At 51.4% G+C, this 15,391-nt stretch overlaps 7 protein-coding genes across 7 annotated transcripts; 4 read left to right on the top strand and 3 right to left on the bottom strand.

Annotated features, from left to right (window-relative positions):
- Positions 1–95: 95 nt before the first annotated feature.
- Positions 96–1,143, top strand: EDD37DRAFT_443919 (LITAF-like zinc ribbon domain-containing protein). Its single transcript, XM_062812800.1, has 3 exons — positions 96–494; positions 579–672; positions 744–1,143. Exons 1-3 carry the CDS (start codon positions 404–406, stop codon positions 1,108–1,110), a joined length of 552 nt encoding a protein of 183 aa, XP_062668703.1. The 5' UTR covers positions 96–403; the 3' UTR covers positions 1,111–1,143.
- A 594-nt stretch (positions 1,144–1,737) lies between these two features.
- Positions 1,738–2,668, top strand: EDD37DRAFT_687207 (short chain dehydrogenase). Its single transcript, XM_062819934.1, has 2 exons — positions 1,738–1,825; positions 1,876–2,668. The coding sequence occupies exons 1-2, from the start codon at positions 1,783–1,785 to the stop codon at positions 2,622–2,624; spliced, it is 792 nt and encodes a 263-aa protein (XP_062668702.1). The 5' UTR covers positions 1,738–1,782; the 3' UTR covers positions 2,625–2,668.
- Positions 2,669–2,951: 283 nt separating this feature from the next.
- On the top strand, positions 2,952–5,831 carry EDD37DRAFT_651007 (peroxisomal hydratase-dehydrogenase-epimerase; the record flags this gene model as incomplete). The annotated part of the gene is made up of 5 exons (XM_062818307.1): positions 2,952–4,346; positions 4,397–4,708; positions 4,765–4,872; positions 4,930–5,256; positions 5,301–5,831. The coding sequence occupies 5 exons, from the start codon at positions 2,952–2,954 to the stop codon at positions 5,829–5,831; spliced, it is 2,673 nt and encodes an 890-aa protein (XP_062668701.1).
- Positions 5,832–6,011: 180 nt separating this feature from the next.
- On the bottom strand, positions 6,012–7,973 carry EDD37DRAFT_610135 (fungal-specific transcription factor domain-containing protein; the record flags this gene model as incomplete). The annotated part of the gene is made up of 5 exons (XM_062815182.1): positions 6,012–6,599; positions 6,698–7,081; positions 7,162–7,344; positions 7,378–7,463; positions 7,514–7,973. 5 exons carry the CDS (start codon positions 7,971–7,973, stop codon positions 6,012–6,014), a joined length of 1,701 nt encoding a protein of 566 aa, XP_062668700.1.
- Positions 7,974–8,868: 895 nt separating this feature from the next.
- EDD37DRAFT_666622 (fungal trichothecene efflux pump) lies at positions 8,869–11,398 on the bottom strand. Its single transcript, XM_062819279.1, has 9 exons — positions 11,081–11,398; positions 10,832–11,025; positions 10,636–10,777; positions 10,348–10,569; positions 10,204–10,290; positions 10,013–10,147; positions 9,902–9,960; positions 9,567–9,831; positions 8,869–9,520 (listed from the first exon to the last, which is right to left on the bottom strand). The coding sequence occupies exons 1-9, from the start codon at positions 11,334–11,336 to the stop codon at positions 9,069–9,071; spliced, it is 1,812 nt and encodes a 603-aa protein (XP_062668699.1). The 5' UTR covers positions 11,337–11,398; the 3' UTR covers positions 8,869–9,068.
- Positions 11,399–11,696: 298 nt separating this feature from the next.
- EDD37DRAFT_633014 (uncharacterized protein) lies at positions 11,697–13,712 on the bottom strand. The gene is made up of 3 exons (XM_062816761.1): positions 13,602–13,712; positions 12,666–13,523; positions 11,697–12,617 (listed from the first exon to the last, which is right to left on the bottom strand). Exons 1-3 carry the CDS (start codon positions 13,655–13,657, stop codon positions 11,819–11,821), a joined length of 1,713 nt encoding a protein of 570 aa, XP_062668698.1. The 5' UTR covers positions 13,658–13,712; the 3' UTR covers positions 11,697–11,818.
- A 220-nt stretch (positions 13,713–13,932) lies between these two features.
- Positions 13,933–15,391, top strand: EDD37DRAFT_633006 (uncharacterized protein). Its single transcript, XM_062816760.1, has 5 exons — positions 13,933–14,159; positions 14,208–14,618; positions 14,666–14,747; positions 14,806–14,917; positions 14,974–15,391. The coding sequence occupies exons 1-5, from the start codon at positions 14,131–14,133 to the stop codon at positions 15,156–15,158; spliced, it is 819 nt and encodes a 272-aa protein (XP_062668697.1). The 5' UTR covers positions 13,933–14,130; the 3' UTR covers positions 15,159–15,391.

Genomic DNA, 15,391 nt, shown 5'->3' with positions numbered 1-15,391 from the left:
GCACAGCCTCCCAAATGACGTTTGTGGGTCAGGGGTTCCACAGCCTTGCAACGCGAGTACGAAAACTCGACAAACCACACGAGTTTGCGGCAGCAAGCGAGCCGAAACCGACCAGCTAAGCAAATCAGATCCTTCCACAAGACGTTTCAAGAATCTCCGTAGCTTGAGACTCGCGTTCGTCATGTCCGTGGCACTTGTGCACCTGTTGCTCGTGTCAAGCTTTGAAGCTTTAAATGCAGAGCTCCCCATAAAAGCCAAAGAATGCTTCTGCCTGACTCAGCCATAAATACTATTTTGGGGTCCAAAAACGCGATCACTATCTAGATGCTTAAACCAGCCTCTAGGCTGCAACAATAACTCCAAGCTTAAATAGTTTTATCATTGCTGAATCGGCATTGAGAAGATGGGAAGAAACGCACCATTAAGAGCACCGAGTGTCAGAACTGCCGGACTGAACAACATGGCGCCGATGTCGACGGAACTTGAAGATCGATGTACGTGTCCTCCCTCCATTGTGCCCGAGGTGAATATCTTGGGTTAAGCAATATCCTTAAATGCTGACTCTGGGGGTCCAACAGCGCTGCCACCATATCAGATGACCCCAGTGAGTCCGAATCGCACATCAGGCATGGAAAGTCATCATTCAGGTGCTCTCGCGCCGACGACGACAGAGTGAGCAAAAACACTTTCTCCAATATTTGGCAAGCGGGAGTTATGCTGACTTTGTTACCCTGTTTTAAAAGACAATACTCGGCACCAACAGCGCCGGTCATTGCACCAGACCCAGTGCCTAACGCAACGAGTGAATGGCCCACTGTCAAAGCACCAGACGGGCATATTTATTACCAGGCACCAACGCCGCTGGGCGATCTGGGCCACATACCGGCACTGGTGGACTGTCCTTACTGTGGGAAACGTGGCCAGACGGCGACGTCGTTGTCTGCTGGGAACATGAATCACGCTTTCGCTTGTTGCGCTTTCTTTCCCTTTGTCATCTTCACGTTTATCCCCTATATGATTAGTGGGTTGAAGAATGTAGTGCATCGCTGTCAGGGCTGTGGGAAGCGGCTGGCTGTCTGGCATCGGACCGGGCATACGCAGGTCAAGTAGGGGTGGGGTTTCCATCGTTGGATGTGGGTGGTTCTGACCCTTCCGAGGAGGAATGAGTTGTTCAGGTCATGTACCAAAGCAACGTGTGTTATGTTCAGCCCGAGCTGAAAGACTTTGTGGGCCCCAGTAATGGTCGCACGAGCCTGATAGATTCGACCATGATGTGTCGAAGGAGAGGATGCAGCTGATGCAAAGTTGCGTCTGTACCCAAACATGAAGGCCATGCTCCTCGCGAAAGGCCTGCAAGTCGATTTTTCCTTGCTGAGCATCATCATCAGGACTTGACAATGGCATAGGAGAGTAGCTAATTCATCCGCACTGATATCTGGCGTTCCTGCCGTGGTCAAGTTCAGCAAGTATGGTCTTGTGAGCTTTTACTAACGGTTTTGGCCTCGCCATTCCTCTCTGCATCATTCTTCAAGGATTTTAGGCGGGTTCAATCTGAGATGCTGCTTGAGCGACGGATTTTGATCTGTTGAGCATGCCAAGTGTCTAAGGCCGTCTATAAACATAGGCAATGGCTTCGAAGTGCGGGGAAATGAGGACATTGTTGGCATCACCGTATTGGAGTAGTTAGGCTGATAGGCCGTTCATGTCCGGCGTAGCTTACTTGACCGAAGTCTTTCACGCGCACATAACTCTAAACAGTATCAATTGTGAGTCCTACTCATCATGGCGTACGCTGGGCGCCTGGCGATTATTGCCGGCGGAATCGGTATGTCTAGTGCCTCAAATGGCGCATAACCGTCTCGCTGACTAGCACAGGCGGGCTGGGATCTGCGACAGCTTCTCGTCTTCGAGACTTGGGCGCTGAAGTTGCGCTCTTATACGCCCCTTTTGAAGTTTCCAGAGTCAAAGACACGCTCACACGGGTCTTCGACAGCGGAACGCCGGAAAATGTCTACACCTTCGAATGTGACATTACTTCGGAGTCTTCCGTGAATCACGTCTTTCAGCAGATTGGTCGACTGGATGCATTCCCGTCCATCTTGGTAAATGCTGCAGGTTATGTCTCAGTCCAACCACTAGAGGACACCTCCGCCGAAGAAGCACTGAAGAACTTTCTGCCCAACCTACTTGGTCCTTTCATAACCAGCAATGCCTTCTTCCGTTTATATCAATCTAAGGTTTCGAAACTTGGAGAGGGGAAGGCGCCACCAGGCCGGATCGTCAGCATCGCCTCGCAGGCTGCCCACGTTGCATTGGACGGGCATGGAGCATATTGTGCATCAAAGGCCGGACTCATTGGGCATACCAAATGCATGGCAAGCGAATGGGGTGGCAAAGGCATAACAGCAAACACTGTGAGCCCTACGGTCACGTGGACGCCACTGGCCGCAAAAGCATGGGCAGATGAGGCAAAGAAGGAGAAGCATCTTGCTCAGATTCCGACGGGAAGATTCAGTGAGCCTTCAGAGATTGCTCATGCCATCGAGTTTCTTTGCCGCGATGAAAGCGCCATGATCAATGGCGCAGATATCAGAGTGGACGGCGGTTTCACAATTGCCAGGTAGCCGATCCATATCACATCACTGCTAGTAATATATACCTTCTGGCCATTGCGCTGTGCAGCCGACTTCGCATTCTACCTTGGGCGCCATGCAGTGGCAGAAGCGTCCTGTGAGGTATTAGGTTCAGAATGAAAGTCCGGGGTACCTCGATTGTGCGGGGTCGAACATGCACATCCGAGGCACGTCCGAGGCCTCGATCTCGGTCTCCTGATCGGTCCCAAGCCTACCGCGGTGGTACCGGAAGTTGCCTCGGTGCCATGTTCATATGAAACTACAAGACTCGCATTCTCATGGGAGCGACGTCCGGATCTTGTTATCAAATTGGTAGCCATGACATCTCAAATTCGGTACGATAATCAAGTCGCCGTCGTTACCGGCGCCGGCAACGGCCTAGGAAAGCAGTACGCCAAATTCTTAGCTTCTCGTGGGGCGAAGGTCGTCGTCAACGATCTCGGAGGAACCTTCAATGGTAGCGATGCCGGGGGACGAGGTGACTCCAGGGTTGCTGATGTTGTCGTCAAGGAGATTACAAATGCTGGTGGCATGGCTGTGGCCAACTACGACCCTGTTCAAAATGGCGAGAACATCATTAGGACGGCCATTGATGCCTTTGGAAGAGTGGACATACTGATCAATAACGCTGGCGTCCTTCGTGACATAACATTGAGAAACATGAAAACCGAGGACTGGGATATCATCATGGACGTTCACGTTCACGGCGCCATGAAAACTGCACGGGCGGCATGGCCTCACATGCGAAAACAAAGGTACGGCAGAATCATCAACACCTCCTCATCATCGGGCCTCTTCGGCAATTTCGGACAGGCAAACTATGCAGCCGCGAAGATGGCACTGGTTGGTTTCAACGAAACACTGGCAAAGGAAGGAGCAAAATACAATATCTACTGCAATGTGCTTGCGCCGTCAGCAGCAAGTCGACTCACGCAAACGGTGTGGACGTCAGACATGATGGAAGTCATGAAGCCCGACTGGGTCGTACCCTTGGTTGGTGTATTGGTGAGCCAGAATTGTAAGGAGAGTGGAAGTATTTTCGAGGCTGCCGCGGGCCACTACAGCAAGATCAGGTGGGAGCGAAGCAAAGGCTTTCTCGCTCACCCTGAAACCTTGAGCCCGGATCTGGTTCTGCAGAACTACTCGAAAATCGTGGACTGGACTGGCGCAGACTATCCAGATGGAGCTATTCGTGCCAAGGCACTTTACGACGAGACCTCCGCTTTGCCAAAGTCGAGCGATGTCCCTGCTGGTCAAGTCAGCTTCAAGGGTAGGGTTGTACTTGTCACAGGCGGAGGTGCAGGCTTAGGTCGTGCTTACGCCATCGAATTTGCCAAGCTAGGAGCACGAGTGGTTGTCAACGATGTTAAAAATGCAGACAAAGTTGCTGATGAGATCAAGTCGGCGGGTGGTGACGCTCTTGGGCTCACAATGTCGGTGGAAGAAGGCGAGGCCTTGATTCGAAAGGTTCTCGACACTTATGGGCGGATCGATGTTCTTGTCAACAATGCTGGGATCCTTCGTGACAAAGCTTTCGTGAATATGACTGACGCGGAATGGTTGGCGGTGATGAGCATCCATCTACGCTCAGCCTTTCTTCTCACAAGGGCGGCCTGGCCTCATATGACGAAGCAAAGGTTCGGACGTATAGTGAACATCACCAGTACATCCGGCATATATGGCAACTTTGGGCAAGCAAATTATGCAGCCGCGGTCAGTGACATGCTAAGGAATGCCTACGAGTACGCTAACGTCCACTGCAGAAATGCGGCCTTATCGGCTTCACGAAGACGACGGCTCGAGAAGGTGCCAAATACAATATCGTGGTCAATGCCGTGGCTCCCTCTGCTGGCACGAACATGACCCGCACAGTTTGGGCAGAAGAGGATGTTAAGGCCGTGAAGCCCGACTACGTTGCACCACTTGTCGCCGCGCTTTGCAGCGAGAAGCCGCCAAGTATGGGGCAGCTATATGAAGCCGGCAGTGGCTGGTTTGCCGCAACAAGGTGGCAAAGAGCCAGAGGCGTGGAATTCCCTGTCGACCAGGACATTCCCACTGTGGAAAAGCTGGCCGAGGTGAGTCCCGTATCTCAAAGAAGCCACTACTGGGCTGCATGCTTAACAATGTCTAGGCATTCCCCGAGATCTGTAACTTCGACAATGGAAAAGCCGACAACCCTGATACACCGCAGGATGGAGGTCGGTGGTCGATGGAGAACATTCTTAGGAACCCAAAGATTGTAAGTTTCCAGGGAGTCCACTCTGTTGCACACGACTAATTTCCACCTCTGGCTAAGAGCCTGTCTCAAGAAGATCGCGCAAACAGGAAGTACATCACTAAGATCCAAAATGCTATCTCCATGAAACCAACGCCAACGACCTATACCTATTCCGACCGAGATGTGATTCTTTACAACTTGTCCCTTGGTGCCCGTTGTACACAGCTCGACCTGGTTTACGAGAACTCCAACAATTTTCAAGCTCTCCCGACCTTTGGCATCGTCCCAAATTATCACTCCACTGTTCCCTGGCAAACTAAGGACATCATTCCCAACTATGACCAGAGAATGCTCCTGCATGGGGAACAGTATCTCGAAATCAAACAATTCCCATTCCGACATCAGGTACCACGAAGACCGAGGCACATCTGATTGAGGTGGTGGACAAGGGAAACGCTGCACTCGTCAGGCGCGGTAGCACGACGTTCGATGGTGCCGGGAAGCCACTCTTCTACACCGAATCCCTCGCCTTCATCCGTGGCTCTGGTGGTTTTGGCGGCCAGAAGAAGCCTTCTGATCGAGGCGCCGCTACTGCTCCGAACGACCCGCCTACTCGTGCACCAGATCACGTTGTCGAAGAAAAGACGTCAGAAGACATTGCAGCACTGTATCGGCTCATGGGCGATAAGAACCCTCTCCATATCGACCCAAAGTTCTCGTCGGTAGGCGGCTTCAAAGTACCCATCTTGCATGGTCTGGCCACTTTTGGCATTACTGGAAAGCACGTCTTTGAGACTTATGGTCCGTTCAAGAACATCAAGGTGAGGTTCAGTGGAACAGTCTTGCCAGGCCAGACCATTGTGACGGAGATGTGGAAGGAGGGAAGGAAGGTGATCTACAGAGCAAAGGTGAAGGAGACTGGGAAAGGTTGCATCAGCAATGCAGCTGTGGAACTGTTGGGAGCAAAGTCAACGTTGTAGTCGAAAACGACCACGAAGAAGTCAGCCTTGCCAGGTAGCGTAATGTTATTCCTCCCACCCCGCATACGCTGTGTCAAGATCATCCGTAATGTCGATGGAAGGAAAAATGTTCCAAGACTCCATGTCAAATTCCATCGGATTGAAAGAATTGTCCTGGAAAAAGCGACATTATTAGCGTGGTCAGTATTTGTGTACTGAGGTTGTACTAACCGGGTTATGCGGCTCTAGAAACAACCGCAGATCCGTTCCGTTGCCCACATCAGCAGTTCCAATCGACATCTCTGCGTCTTCCAAAGCAGACAATGCCTGGGGTGTTACTGGGACCGTGACGTTATCCCTGTCGGCTTGCATTGCGGCCCTTACGACCTTTGCACAAAGGGCTGCCGAATCCCGTGGAAAGTGGAACGACATTTCAGTACTGGTTGCATGCTCAACATGACCGAAGTGGCCCGCACAAATGTCGAGTAGTGCGAGGTCCCCTGTGGCGCTAGATTGAGATGGGTCCATCAGTATGTACATAAGAAGGTTCGTATGAGCATAGATTGGGAAGTAGAATGCCAGCCAATGAGCTATGGCGGCATCCGTCGTGATCGTTCTTAGGACCAAGATAATCTGCCTGGCGGCGTAAGCGACAGTCTCGGCAGAATGTATGACTTGGTTTCGAACAGCAGGATCGGACTCGGAACGGAAACGAACTGCAACCCAGGGGTAGAAAAAATGATATGTGCCGCCACGAAATTGCCCCAGATGGAGAAGTGGAGGTAGATACTGTAAAGGTGACGAGGTGTTGATGGATAGGATTTATCCTGGAGACTTGGAGGAATAGACTCCAGGAGCTTTTGCAACCGGTTGTGAATATCTCTCACAGTTTGCATGGCTTCCGCTGGAGACTGTCGAGAGGCTTTCACCGACATTATCCGCTTGGCGATCTGGCTGGGGATTTGTGCATTCCTGATGAACAATGTAAAAACCTCCACATCGATTAAACTGCCTGGAGGTGCCTTGAGCGGTATTGGAGTGCTGATGTTGTCGTCGTCAATGGTTGATGGCCGACCACTTCTTTGGACGATCTGCTTTTCCAGACAGTAAACTGCCCACCAGAGCCAACTTCTGGTCAATATATCTGCCTCTGGCAGATTCCAGGATCGAGAAGGTGCCCGGTGCAACCCCTTTGCAAGAGCTAGTTGAACGGCGTTTATAGCCAATGGGTATTCAATCGCATGACTTCCGAGCCCTTCGGCGTAAAACCCCTATTGTAGTGTGAGCATTTCCCACAATCCACAAGTAATGGACTTTCCCCGTCCAGCCTCTGGAACTGGAGTCCACGTACCATGAGGACAAGAGCCTGGACAGCAGTAAATCCAGAACGACCTAGGATCATCTCGCCAAGTACAGACAGCGCATTTTGAAAGAAAGCTCTTGATCGTTTGCCAGCTTGGAGAAACGTCAAGGAAGGATCGGTTGCCCCCAAAGACCTGCAGCCTAAGGCATAGACTATATTTCGCAGAGCGAACTACGAAGGATCCTCGGCGTGACTGGTTCCTACCTGTGCAAGATGGGTGCGCAACCGAGCTTCAAAAGTTGGACGATGCACCACTCCGAATACAGCATCGTAAGATCGCTCGAAATAGGCTTATCAAAAATTCAGAGGTGATATCATTCGAGAAGATAGGGAGAAATACCTGCAACGTAAGCCATTGCAGATGCCGAGTCTGGCTCGGGATTTCTGTCTTTCAGACTTTGGAAGCGCTTCATCTTCAATCTTCGGCTCCACGTCTTGACGAGACCACTGGCAATGTCGGCAAATTCGCCTGAGCCTGTCTTCTGGCAGACCCACTTCTGACCTGGATGCGAGCAGATCGAGGCCCAAGACCAAGGTCCGTGATGCTCCCAATTGACTTGATGAAGAGGAAGGACACCTTCTTCAGGATCATGAGCCTCTGACCTGTTGTCCTTTGAGCATGTCGGAGAGGCAAGATTAGGTAGCCAATCAGTTGCACTTTGTGGCAACAGAGGAGTAGAAGTTGGAAGAGTTGAGCCACGGTTCTGACCGGCCTCGTCTCGAATCTCGTCGTACACCTCCGCGGACATGCATGATGGTGTTGGAGGCAGAATAGGTGCCGGCCAATAGCCACTAGGCATAGGAATTGCTTTAGGACCAGAGCTCTTGGCACGTTTCCCCCGGCGCGACTCTGGATATGAGCATGATCGTTGTTGGCGCTCACAGTTTTTGCAAGGATGACCTCCGCCGCCTAAACAATGTCAGCAGAAAGTATATGGAATCAAGCTTTCCATGCTCACCGTGCTTCGTACATCGATTCGAAGATACAATCAACAAAATGTCAAGGCCATTGGCCTTGAAAGACGGACGTTTTGACAACGAGAATGTCACTCAGCCTCGGTCAGCCTTTGCACAGCCCTTCCTTCGGAGAACTCGGGCAAGCTCTGGTCGCCGAACTCCGTATCCCGCCACAGCAATGGCATCGAAGAATGCTGGGTACACGCCTTTCGCAGTTTGGGCCGATTAGAATATTGAATTCAGATGCGCGTCTTACTCATCTGGACGTGGCTTGCGTTTCGGTCCCTTTAAAGCAGTTTGAATCCCCAAAGTCCACGAACAATGGCAAAGTCTCCCGTGCAATTTGTGGTGAGGTTGACCAAAAGGTTTGAAAGTAGACGTTATTTGTAAATGAACTGTGAAAGGGGTATAGATCAATCTCGATGAGCCAGACATGGCCTGGCTCCAGGTTTCCAAGGAGACCAGCTTCGACCTATTCATGTCGCGCACAGTTAAGACCAAGACGACACGTGTGGCAGACAATGCTCAGCAGCCTCGACACCGGTTCCAAAAGCCGCAACAGTGATGACCCCCACGTTGCCGGCGAGTTTGCTTTCCAGTGAATCGCCACGAATGCTTTGGAGGGAGATTGAGCTGCAATCTCCAGCGTCTTGATGAATTTCATGGGCAGCAGCGTAGAGACAGGAAGTCCAGAAACAGATCGAATTTATACTCAGATCTACGACAACACAGCGCCTGATGTGTACTTTTGGGAAGATTGAAAGGGCCGGTAAATTTACAACAACCGCCATTGGCTGGGTGTCTCCAATATGCCGTTCATGCTCAACACGCCCTGATTGTAAATATTGTATGGAGTGTTCCAAACTAGGACGAGATGCTCGACCAGCTCACACTTCCGAATAGATCTCAAGACCGCAGGCCTGCGGTTCTAGGACCGCTCACGCTCCTTCCTCGGTGTGCTCGACAGGCTCCTTCTCATTTGTAGCCAGCACGTCGATGTTCCTGTCGCCATGGTACATTTGTTTTGCGACGTGGTTGGTCATTCTGTCGTCGTAGTCTCTCAATACTAATGCGCTAATGATGGCGATGCAGCCGACGGCGATGGCCGCGTAGTATACATACGCGTACGCTGCGGAGTACGCATCTGCGAGAGCGTTGTTGACGGCCAGCTCAATCGATTCTGTCATGCCGGGGACGCTTGCCAGTGCACTACCAGTTCCCTGGGCCAGGGCATTGGTAAGCGCGGTTAGAGATGAACGAGGAAGGCCGGCCGCAACAGCTGCGGGGGGCACCATCTCTGCGATTTTCGGACCGGTCTTGCTGTTTAGTATTGCGAGAAACACTGCCGTGAAGACGGCACCACAAGCTGTCCGGAATGCATTCATGAAAGCTGATCGACTGTCAGCAAAGGCTCATTGCTGAAGGACCAAGCTTACCGTAGAATACTCCTATCTCGCCATCTGGAGAGTCCATTTGGACCACAACCTGTGGAGTGACCTCCATGGCGCCGACTGGGAAGCTGCCGATTGTGGAAAAGGCGATGGCTGCCGATAAGTCGTTACGTCCGCAGGAAGCCAGAGCTCCAATAAATGTGGTCGAAAGAACCGCTTCGAAGAGAAGTTGGTATTTAATCCGCTTCATGATGTGGAAAAAGAAGCCGAAGAACAACATGCCTGAAGTCAAGCCAAAAGCGATAGTAGTCTGTGTGAGTAGAAGAAAGTAATGAGCTTCTTGGCCTAGATCGTGCGTACCACTGGTGTTCGAGACTTACCGTCGTCCATGCCTCAGCTTTCCAGCCAGTGAAGTGCGATCCGTATACTCGAACCACCTCTAGTGGGAACCAGTTAGCCTAAATCGATTTTGTAGTCACTGTTATGCTTACGCGCAGGCCAGATGATGACCGGGGCAACATACATCGCCCCAGCAGCTCCAGAAATGCAAGCGAGAGGCGCAAATCCCCTAAGGTCTTTCCATGCCCGGACCGGGATAATCGGGTTCGGAGTTTTTGAATAAACGTCTGAACATGGTAAGCAAAAGATGGATTGACTTGGGAGAGTTTCGGAAAGACCATACCCCAGAAACATAAAATCAACAGGAGACAACCGCCAACAACGATGAGGCTAATAATCTTGGCCGATTTCCACGGTGTGGGTTGACCTCCTATGTATTTCGTTAGCATCTTTGCCTTGATATCACAAGCAGCTCGTGGCACCTTACCCCAGGACACTCCCAGCAAGAACATAGACAGGCCCGAGACGAGCAGAAAAATGCCCACATAATCGACTCGCATCAACTCTCTTCTAAAGCTTCTTTCGCCGTGGAGTTGTTTGAAGTTGGGGGGTTTGTAGAAAATGATTTGCAGGCCCAAGGCACAAGTCATCAAAATGATCTGGATGTAATATATCCACCTCCAGCTGGAATTTTCGACCAACATGCGAGCTAAACACGGCTACGGATCAGCCTGTGGAAAAATCGCCGCCGGACATCCTGGGCAGAGGGTCTTACCCAAGTAGGCACCAAATCCTGATGGAATCAGACTGGGAACAATGACAACCATGATACCCAACCACTTGTACTTATTGGGCACGATTTCGCCGACCAGCAATGCGTAACAGGACTGAATTCCAGCCGCGAGACCCAGGAGAACCTTTTTCACGTTTGTCAGCTCATCAAGGTCTCGGAACAAAAGAAGATAACGTACATTTGCTCCAATCAAGGCGTTCATGGTCTTTGCAGTGGCTGCGATGATCGCGCCGACTATTGATATCACGGTTGCAGACAGTACGAAAGGCCGGCGGCCAAACTTGTCCGACAGCCTGCCGAGTAGCAACATGGTGACGGCCGCGCACATGGTCCACACTATGCTGAAGAGACTCTCGTTGCCGCCGCTGGTACCTAATCCTAATTCAGTACTACCCTGACTGAGTTGTCCGAGAGACGATCATCTTACCGATGTCTTCGGCTATGAAGGTGAGTACCGCAGCTGGAGGACTGAAGCCCCAATAAGCCGTAATTGCTGCGAGAGAGATCGAGCACAAGCTCCCGAACAACCTGAAATTCAGGAGATAGCTGGCGCCTAGGTCCGTTTCAGTCCCCAAAGCCGCGGCACGCTTGTTATCTTCCCTTCCTTCTGCGTCGATATGCTCGAGCTCTATCCGTTCAAGGACAGTAACGGGTCTTTCGGTCTCATGGCCCGGTTGCGCCATCTTTGCATGAAGAAGAGTGTCAAGGTCTGGGTAGCGTGGCGGCAAGAACTGGGATCGTGTGGACAAGGTAGAACTTGGAGGAAAGGGGAAAGGGCGATTATCTAGAGCTCAGTCCATATTTAATCCGTCGATTGATGGGTGGGTCGAATCATTAATCACAGCCATCAAACAGTTGACTGTACTGGAGCACACGTGTGTGACAGGTTTAGTGGGGACACGGCTTGGGACGAGTGCCGCCCCGGACCTTAATACAGCGGCTTGGATGTCTGGATTACAAGACGAGTAACCCCGTATGACTGTACGGAGTCCGGTTATATAGGATATTGAGTGCCGTGCTAGGTATGTCCAAGGACCGTTAGAGAGGCAGAATGGGTTTCTTATGTATTAGTTAAACCAAAGACCAAAGGTCAAATCAAACCTAGACCAGACCATAGAAGGTTTCAAGAAGCTAAAACTTCGTATGATTATAACAAGTCCCCTTTCTAGGTGACAGTCTTCCATAGCATCATCTTGTATTTCATGATAGTGGCTCTTGTCAACGGCTTTGGCAGGGGCACAGGCACGCTGTTGACCTTGAGCGTGCAGTCCATTCCTTGGGCCAAAATGCTCGGGTCATCGCAAAGTTCAGGATACTTGAAAGCAAATAAGGGATCCAACCTGACTGACTGCCGGTCATCCATATGCAGGAGCTTGAAAAGTCTGATCGCTGCTTTTCGAGAGTGAAAGATTTGTGCTAGCGACATGGGAGTCCACTCTTCCTCGGATTCATCTTCGTCAAGCTCGAACAGACTCAGAGGCACCCCAAGAGGTAGATCTCGCCAGACCATGTCAGGGTCCATATTGGTGGTTGTCCCGTCGTCTGCATCTTCTTGAGCAATTGTCCGGACGAGATCCCAGATTCGAAAATACCCTCTTTTGGGTGAAGCATCGCCTAGGTCGGTGATCAATTTGCTTAAGTCAGCCTCGACAACGTAGGCTGCCAACAGCTCGCACATGAGCTGATCCAGCATCCAGCTATATGAGTAGAGTTCCACTACACGGTCTCTGACTGAAGGGAAAAATAGCCAGTCGATGATTGCCGGGTGGACCACGGTCAACTGTATGGCTGTCGGTCGATGACATTCTTTCATTGCCTCATAGCTCTCCATACACGGATCGAGTCTCCAACGCATAATCTTTTCGACTGCAGCCGAGGATTGCATGTATGCCCACCAGACGCGCATCTCGGGCCACGCCGTGTTGATGAACATGTTCACCATATTCGATACCAGTTTCGGCCAGCTGACCAATGTTAGTATTGCGGGTTACGCGGCCAAGATGGTTACTTACGCCTCGTGGGAGTCTGGCTGGTGACGCTGCTTATATATCTTGTTCTGTTTGATGAAAAACTCGCACGCAGCCAGATGCGCTGAGAAGGTGGAAGGGAAAGTGGGATTGCCTGGTGGGAATGTGATCCGCGGCGCATAGGTCGTGGGAGACGGCTCGCTGTCGCGAGGGGCGACGTGGGGGTATGAGTGCGCCATAGGGGGATGCATCGTCTGGAATTCATCGCTCTGCATATACCAGGACGCATCCAAACTGGCTAAAACTGACTGCATGTTGCTGCTCTCGGGTATACATTGGCCATTGACCTCTTCCATTGGCCGCCTGTGGGATATTAGCGCCTTTGATGGGGGTGACTCGCAAGCGAATTCTAGCACCCCGCCGTGTTCCACGTAAGGGTCAATAGTTGTTTCCTGTGTGAAACCTGCTGCAGAAGTCGAGTATGCTGGCAAATCGTTTGATGAGCCGAGAGGGCGTTGCTGAATTTCGATGTTATGGAGGCACTGACTTTCAGGCGTTGCGACCGTAGGCATAGCTGAAGGTTGCGCCTCGATCTCGACACTTGTTTCGTCAATAAGATCTGCGGGACTTGCATCGTCGATGTGGCTCTGCCGAGTAGGACCGTCCTCCAAGTCCAAAGCTACGGCAATGTCGTCTGCAACGCTTGTGAGAGCGGTAGCAAGACCCCGGATGCGCTTACGTGCTGCCAGAAGCCCCTTACGAAGGCTGTCGGATCCCTCTTGAGAGAGTCGCAATCTTACGCTCTCATCACGACTTGTGTCGGCCAGCCGGCGTTCTAATTGTTGAATGTGCAAAGCCTGACGCTCCCGGAATGATTTCTGCGACACGCGATTTCGAGCTCGGCTGGTGGACGCGGGCTTAATTAGTCACTATCTCCCAGGGAACAATTTCAGGCTTCATGGAACATCAAAGGTCACTGACCGTTTCTCTATTGCTGACTGGGCAGCGTCCGTACTGTCTGCGAGTCGTAAAGGCATGATCTGCTGTTCGTCGAAATGGTGGGCAGCACACCTAAGCAAAGGTACAGAAGTCGTCTTCAGGGGGATCTGTGGAATATCTATCTCTGACTCACCTCCTGGCCGGGGCCCCGCAGGCCAATAACTTAGAAACGCCACCGAATACACCGGTGATGAGCCAGCGGGCGGGGAAATGAGATCCTTGCCGATTATCCGACGGTGCGGGTGGAGTCTGGACACGGAAGCTGTCTTTGTCACCCTTCAATTATGTCACCGCTAGACAAGCAAGCGTCCGACAGCCAGTGTCATGTGGACAAAAGTAGATCAATGATGATGCGTCAGTATAAGGATACGTGACAGGTGCGAAGGTTATCCTCGACAAGGCAGCCTACTAAGCTGTGTAAGTTACTATCGTTCGTTCCCACACTGTTGACCACGATTTCCTGGAACGTGTTTCCAGTCTTGAAGGAGCAGGTGGGCAGTGCGAAAGAAAGATGGCTCCAGCACCACATCGAATGACAGGGTGAGTGTGTCCTCCAACATGATAAGACAGATGCCAACAACCGATCAGAGTTGCGCTCATCACAGGGGCTGCATCGGGCATTGGTCGTGCGACTGCCCACACGTTCGTTAAAGAGGGCTGTACAAGACTGGTCGTCGCCGATATCAACCTCGACGGGCTCAAGGCTCTTGCCGAGGAGCTCAAAAGCTTGGACGATAGTGTGCAGACCTGTCTTGTCGGGTGTGATGTCTCGATAGAGGCCGATGTAGAACGAATGGTGGATAGCGGCGTCAAGGCCTTTGGGGCCATACACTACGCCGTCAATAATGCTGGAGTCTCTGGGAAGCCTCGACTCAGAACCCATGAACTGGAAGTGGAGTCTTACGACCGGGTGCAAAACATTGATCTCAGGGGGGTATGGCTTTGTGAAAGAGCCGAATTGAGGCAGTTCTTGAAACAAGAGTTTACGTTGAAACCAAGGTGCGTCAACCCCTGAGGAGCAAGATCGATACGTTGACTGCTTGTAGATCAGGGACACCCGCCCAACGTGGCGCCATCGTGAATATTTCGTCCATCTTTGGACGAGTTTCTCATCCTCTCGTTGGCGGGGTCGGTATACCTTTATTCCTTACCAACGAGTAGTACTGATGGGAGATTGGATTTTCAGTATGCAGCAGCAAAGGCAGGTGTTCTGGGAATCTCCCGAACCGATGCAGTAGGGTATGGTAAAGATGGAATTCGTGTGAATTCTGTCTGTCCTGGCTATATCAAAACACCTCGTGAGATATCTTTCCGCCCTGGTGAACATGCCACGCACGATTCTGACCTTGAACAGTGGTGGAACTAGCCATCCGAAATGGAACATACCCGGCTGATGTCTACAAAGCTTCCCCCATGGATCGATGGGGATCCCCCGAGGAGCTCGCGGAAGCCGTTGTGTTCTTGGCCAGCGAGAAGGCAAGCTGGATCAATGGTGAAGAATTGATCGTTGATGGAGGCTCCATTGTGTCATCAGGGTAGATCTGCTATGCTGTTGGCGATGTTAGGCGGTGCTCTAATGCCTATTCAAAACATTCTGTTCTTGACTTAAAGGTTCGCATGAGCTGATCCAGGTTGAAACATAGATGCGTCCCTTTCTCAAGCTCGGCCTCCTTCTATTCAATATCTTTCTAGAATCCTGTGTTCAGACTCGAATATCAATTCATAACACACACACACACACTCTCTCTCTCTCTCTCTCTCTCTCTCTCTCT

The sequence above is a fragment of the Exophiala viscosa genome, assembly GCF_022695815.1.
Source record: "Exophiala viscosa unplaced genomic scaffold EDD37scaffold_7, whole genome shotgun sequence".
NCBI classification, from domain to species: Eukaryota; Fungi; Ascomycota; class Eurotiomycetes; order Chaetothyriales; family Herpotrichiellaceae; genus Exophiala; species Exophiala viscosa.
Note: the sequence above shows the minus strand (reverse complement) of the source record. Positions and strands in the feature narration are given on the sequence as shown.

Bases quoted from the DNA above. Each gene is read 5' to 3' on its own strand.
- EDD37DRAFT_633006 (XM_062816760.1), top strand. From the start codon at position 14,131: ATGGCTCCAGCACCACATCGAATGACAGG. The intron at 14,619-14,665 runs GTGCGTCAACCC...GACTGCTTGTAG, and splicing joins GAGTTTACGTTGAAACCAAG to ATCAGGGACACCCGCCCAAC. The intron at 14,918-14,973 runs GTGAGATATCTT...GACCTTGAACAG, and splicing joins TGGCTATATCAAAACACCTC to TGGTGGAACTAGCCATCCGA.
- EDD37DRAFT_666622 (XM_062819279.1), bottom strand. From the start codon at position 11,336: ATGGCGCAACCGGGCCATGAGACCGAAAGACCCGTTACTGTCCTTGAA. The intron at 10,148-10,203 runs GTATGGTCTTTC...TACCATGTTCAG, and splicing joins GTTGATTTTATGTTTCTGGG to ACGTTTATTCAAAAACTCCG. The intron at 9,832-9,901 runs GTAAGTCTCGAA...CTACTCACACAG, and splicing joins AAGCTGAGGCATGGACGACG to ACTACTATCGCTTTTGGCTT.
- EDD37DRAFT_633014 (XM_062816761.1), bottom strand. From the start codon at position 13,657: ATGCCTTTACGACTCGCAGACAGTACGGACGCTGCCCAGTCAGCAATA. The intron at 13,524-13,601 runs GTCAGTGACCTT...CGCGTCCACCAG, and splicing joins CAGTCAGCAATAGAGAAACG to CCGAGCTCGAAATCGCGTGT. The intron at 12,618-12,665 runs GTAAGTAACCAT...AACATTGGTCAG, and splicing joins CAGCCAGACTCCCACGAGGC to CTGGCCGAAACTGGTATCGA.
- EDD37DRAFT_443919 (XM_062812800.1), top strand. From the start codon at position 404: ATGGGAAGAAACGCACCATTAAGAGCACCGAGTGTCAGAACTGCCGGA. The intron at 495-578 runs GTACGTGTCCTC...GGGGTCCAACAG, and splicing joins GACGGAACTTGAAGATCGAT to CGCTGCCACCATATCAGATG. The intron at 673-743 runs GTGAGCAAAAAC...CTGTTTTAAAAG, and splicing joins CTCGCGCCGACGACGACAGA to ACAATACTCGGCACCAACAG.
- EDD37DRAFT_687207 (XM_062819934.1), top strand. From the start codon at position 1,783: ATGGCGTACGCTGGGCGCCTGGCGATTATTGCCGGCGGAATCG. The intron at 1,826-1,875 runs GTATGTCTAGTG...TGACTAGCACAG, and splicing joins GATTATTGCCGGCGGAATCG to GCGGGCTGGGATCTGCGACA.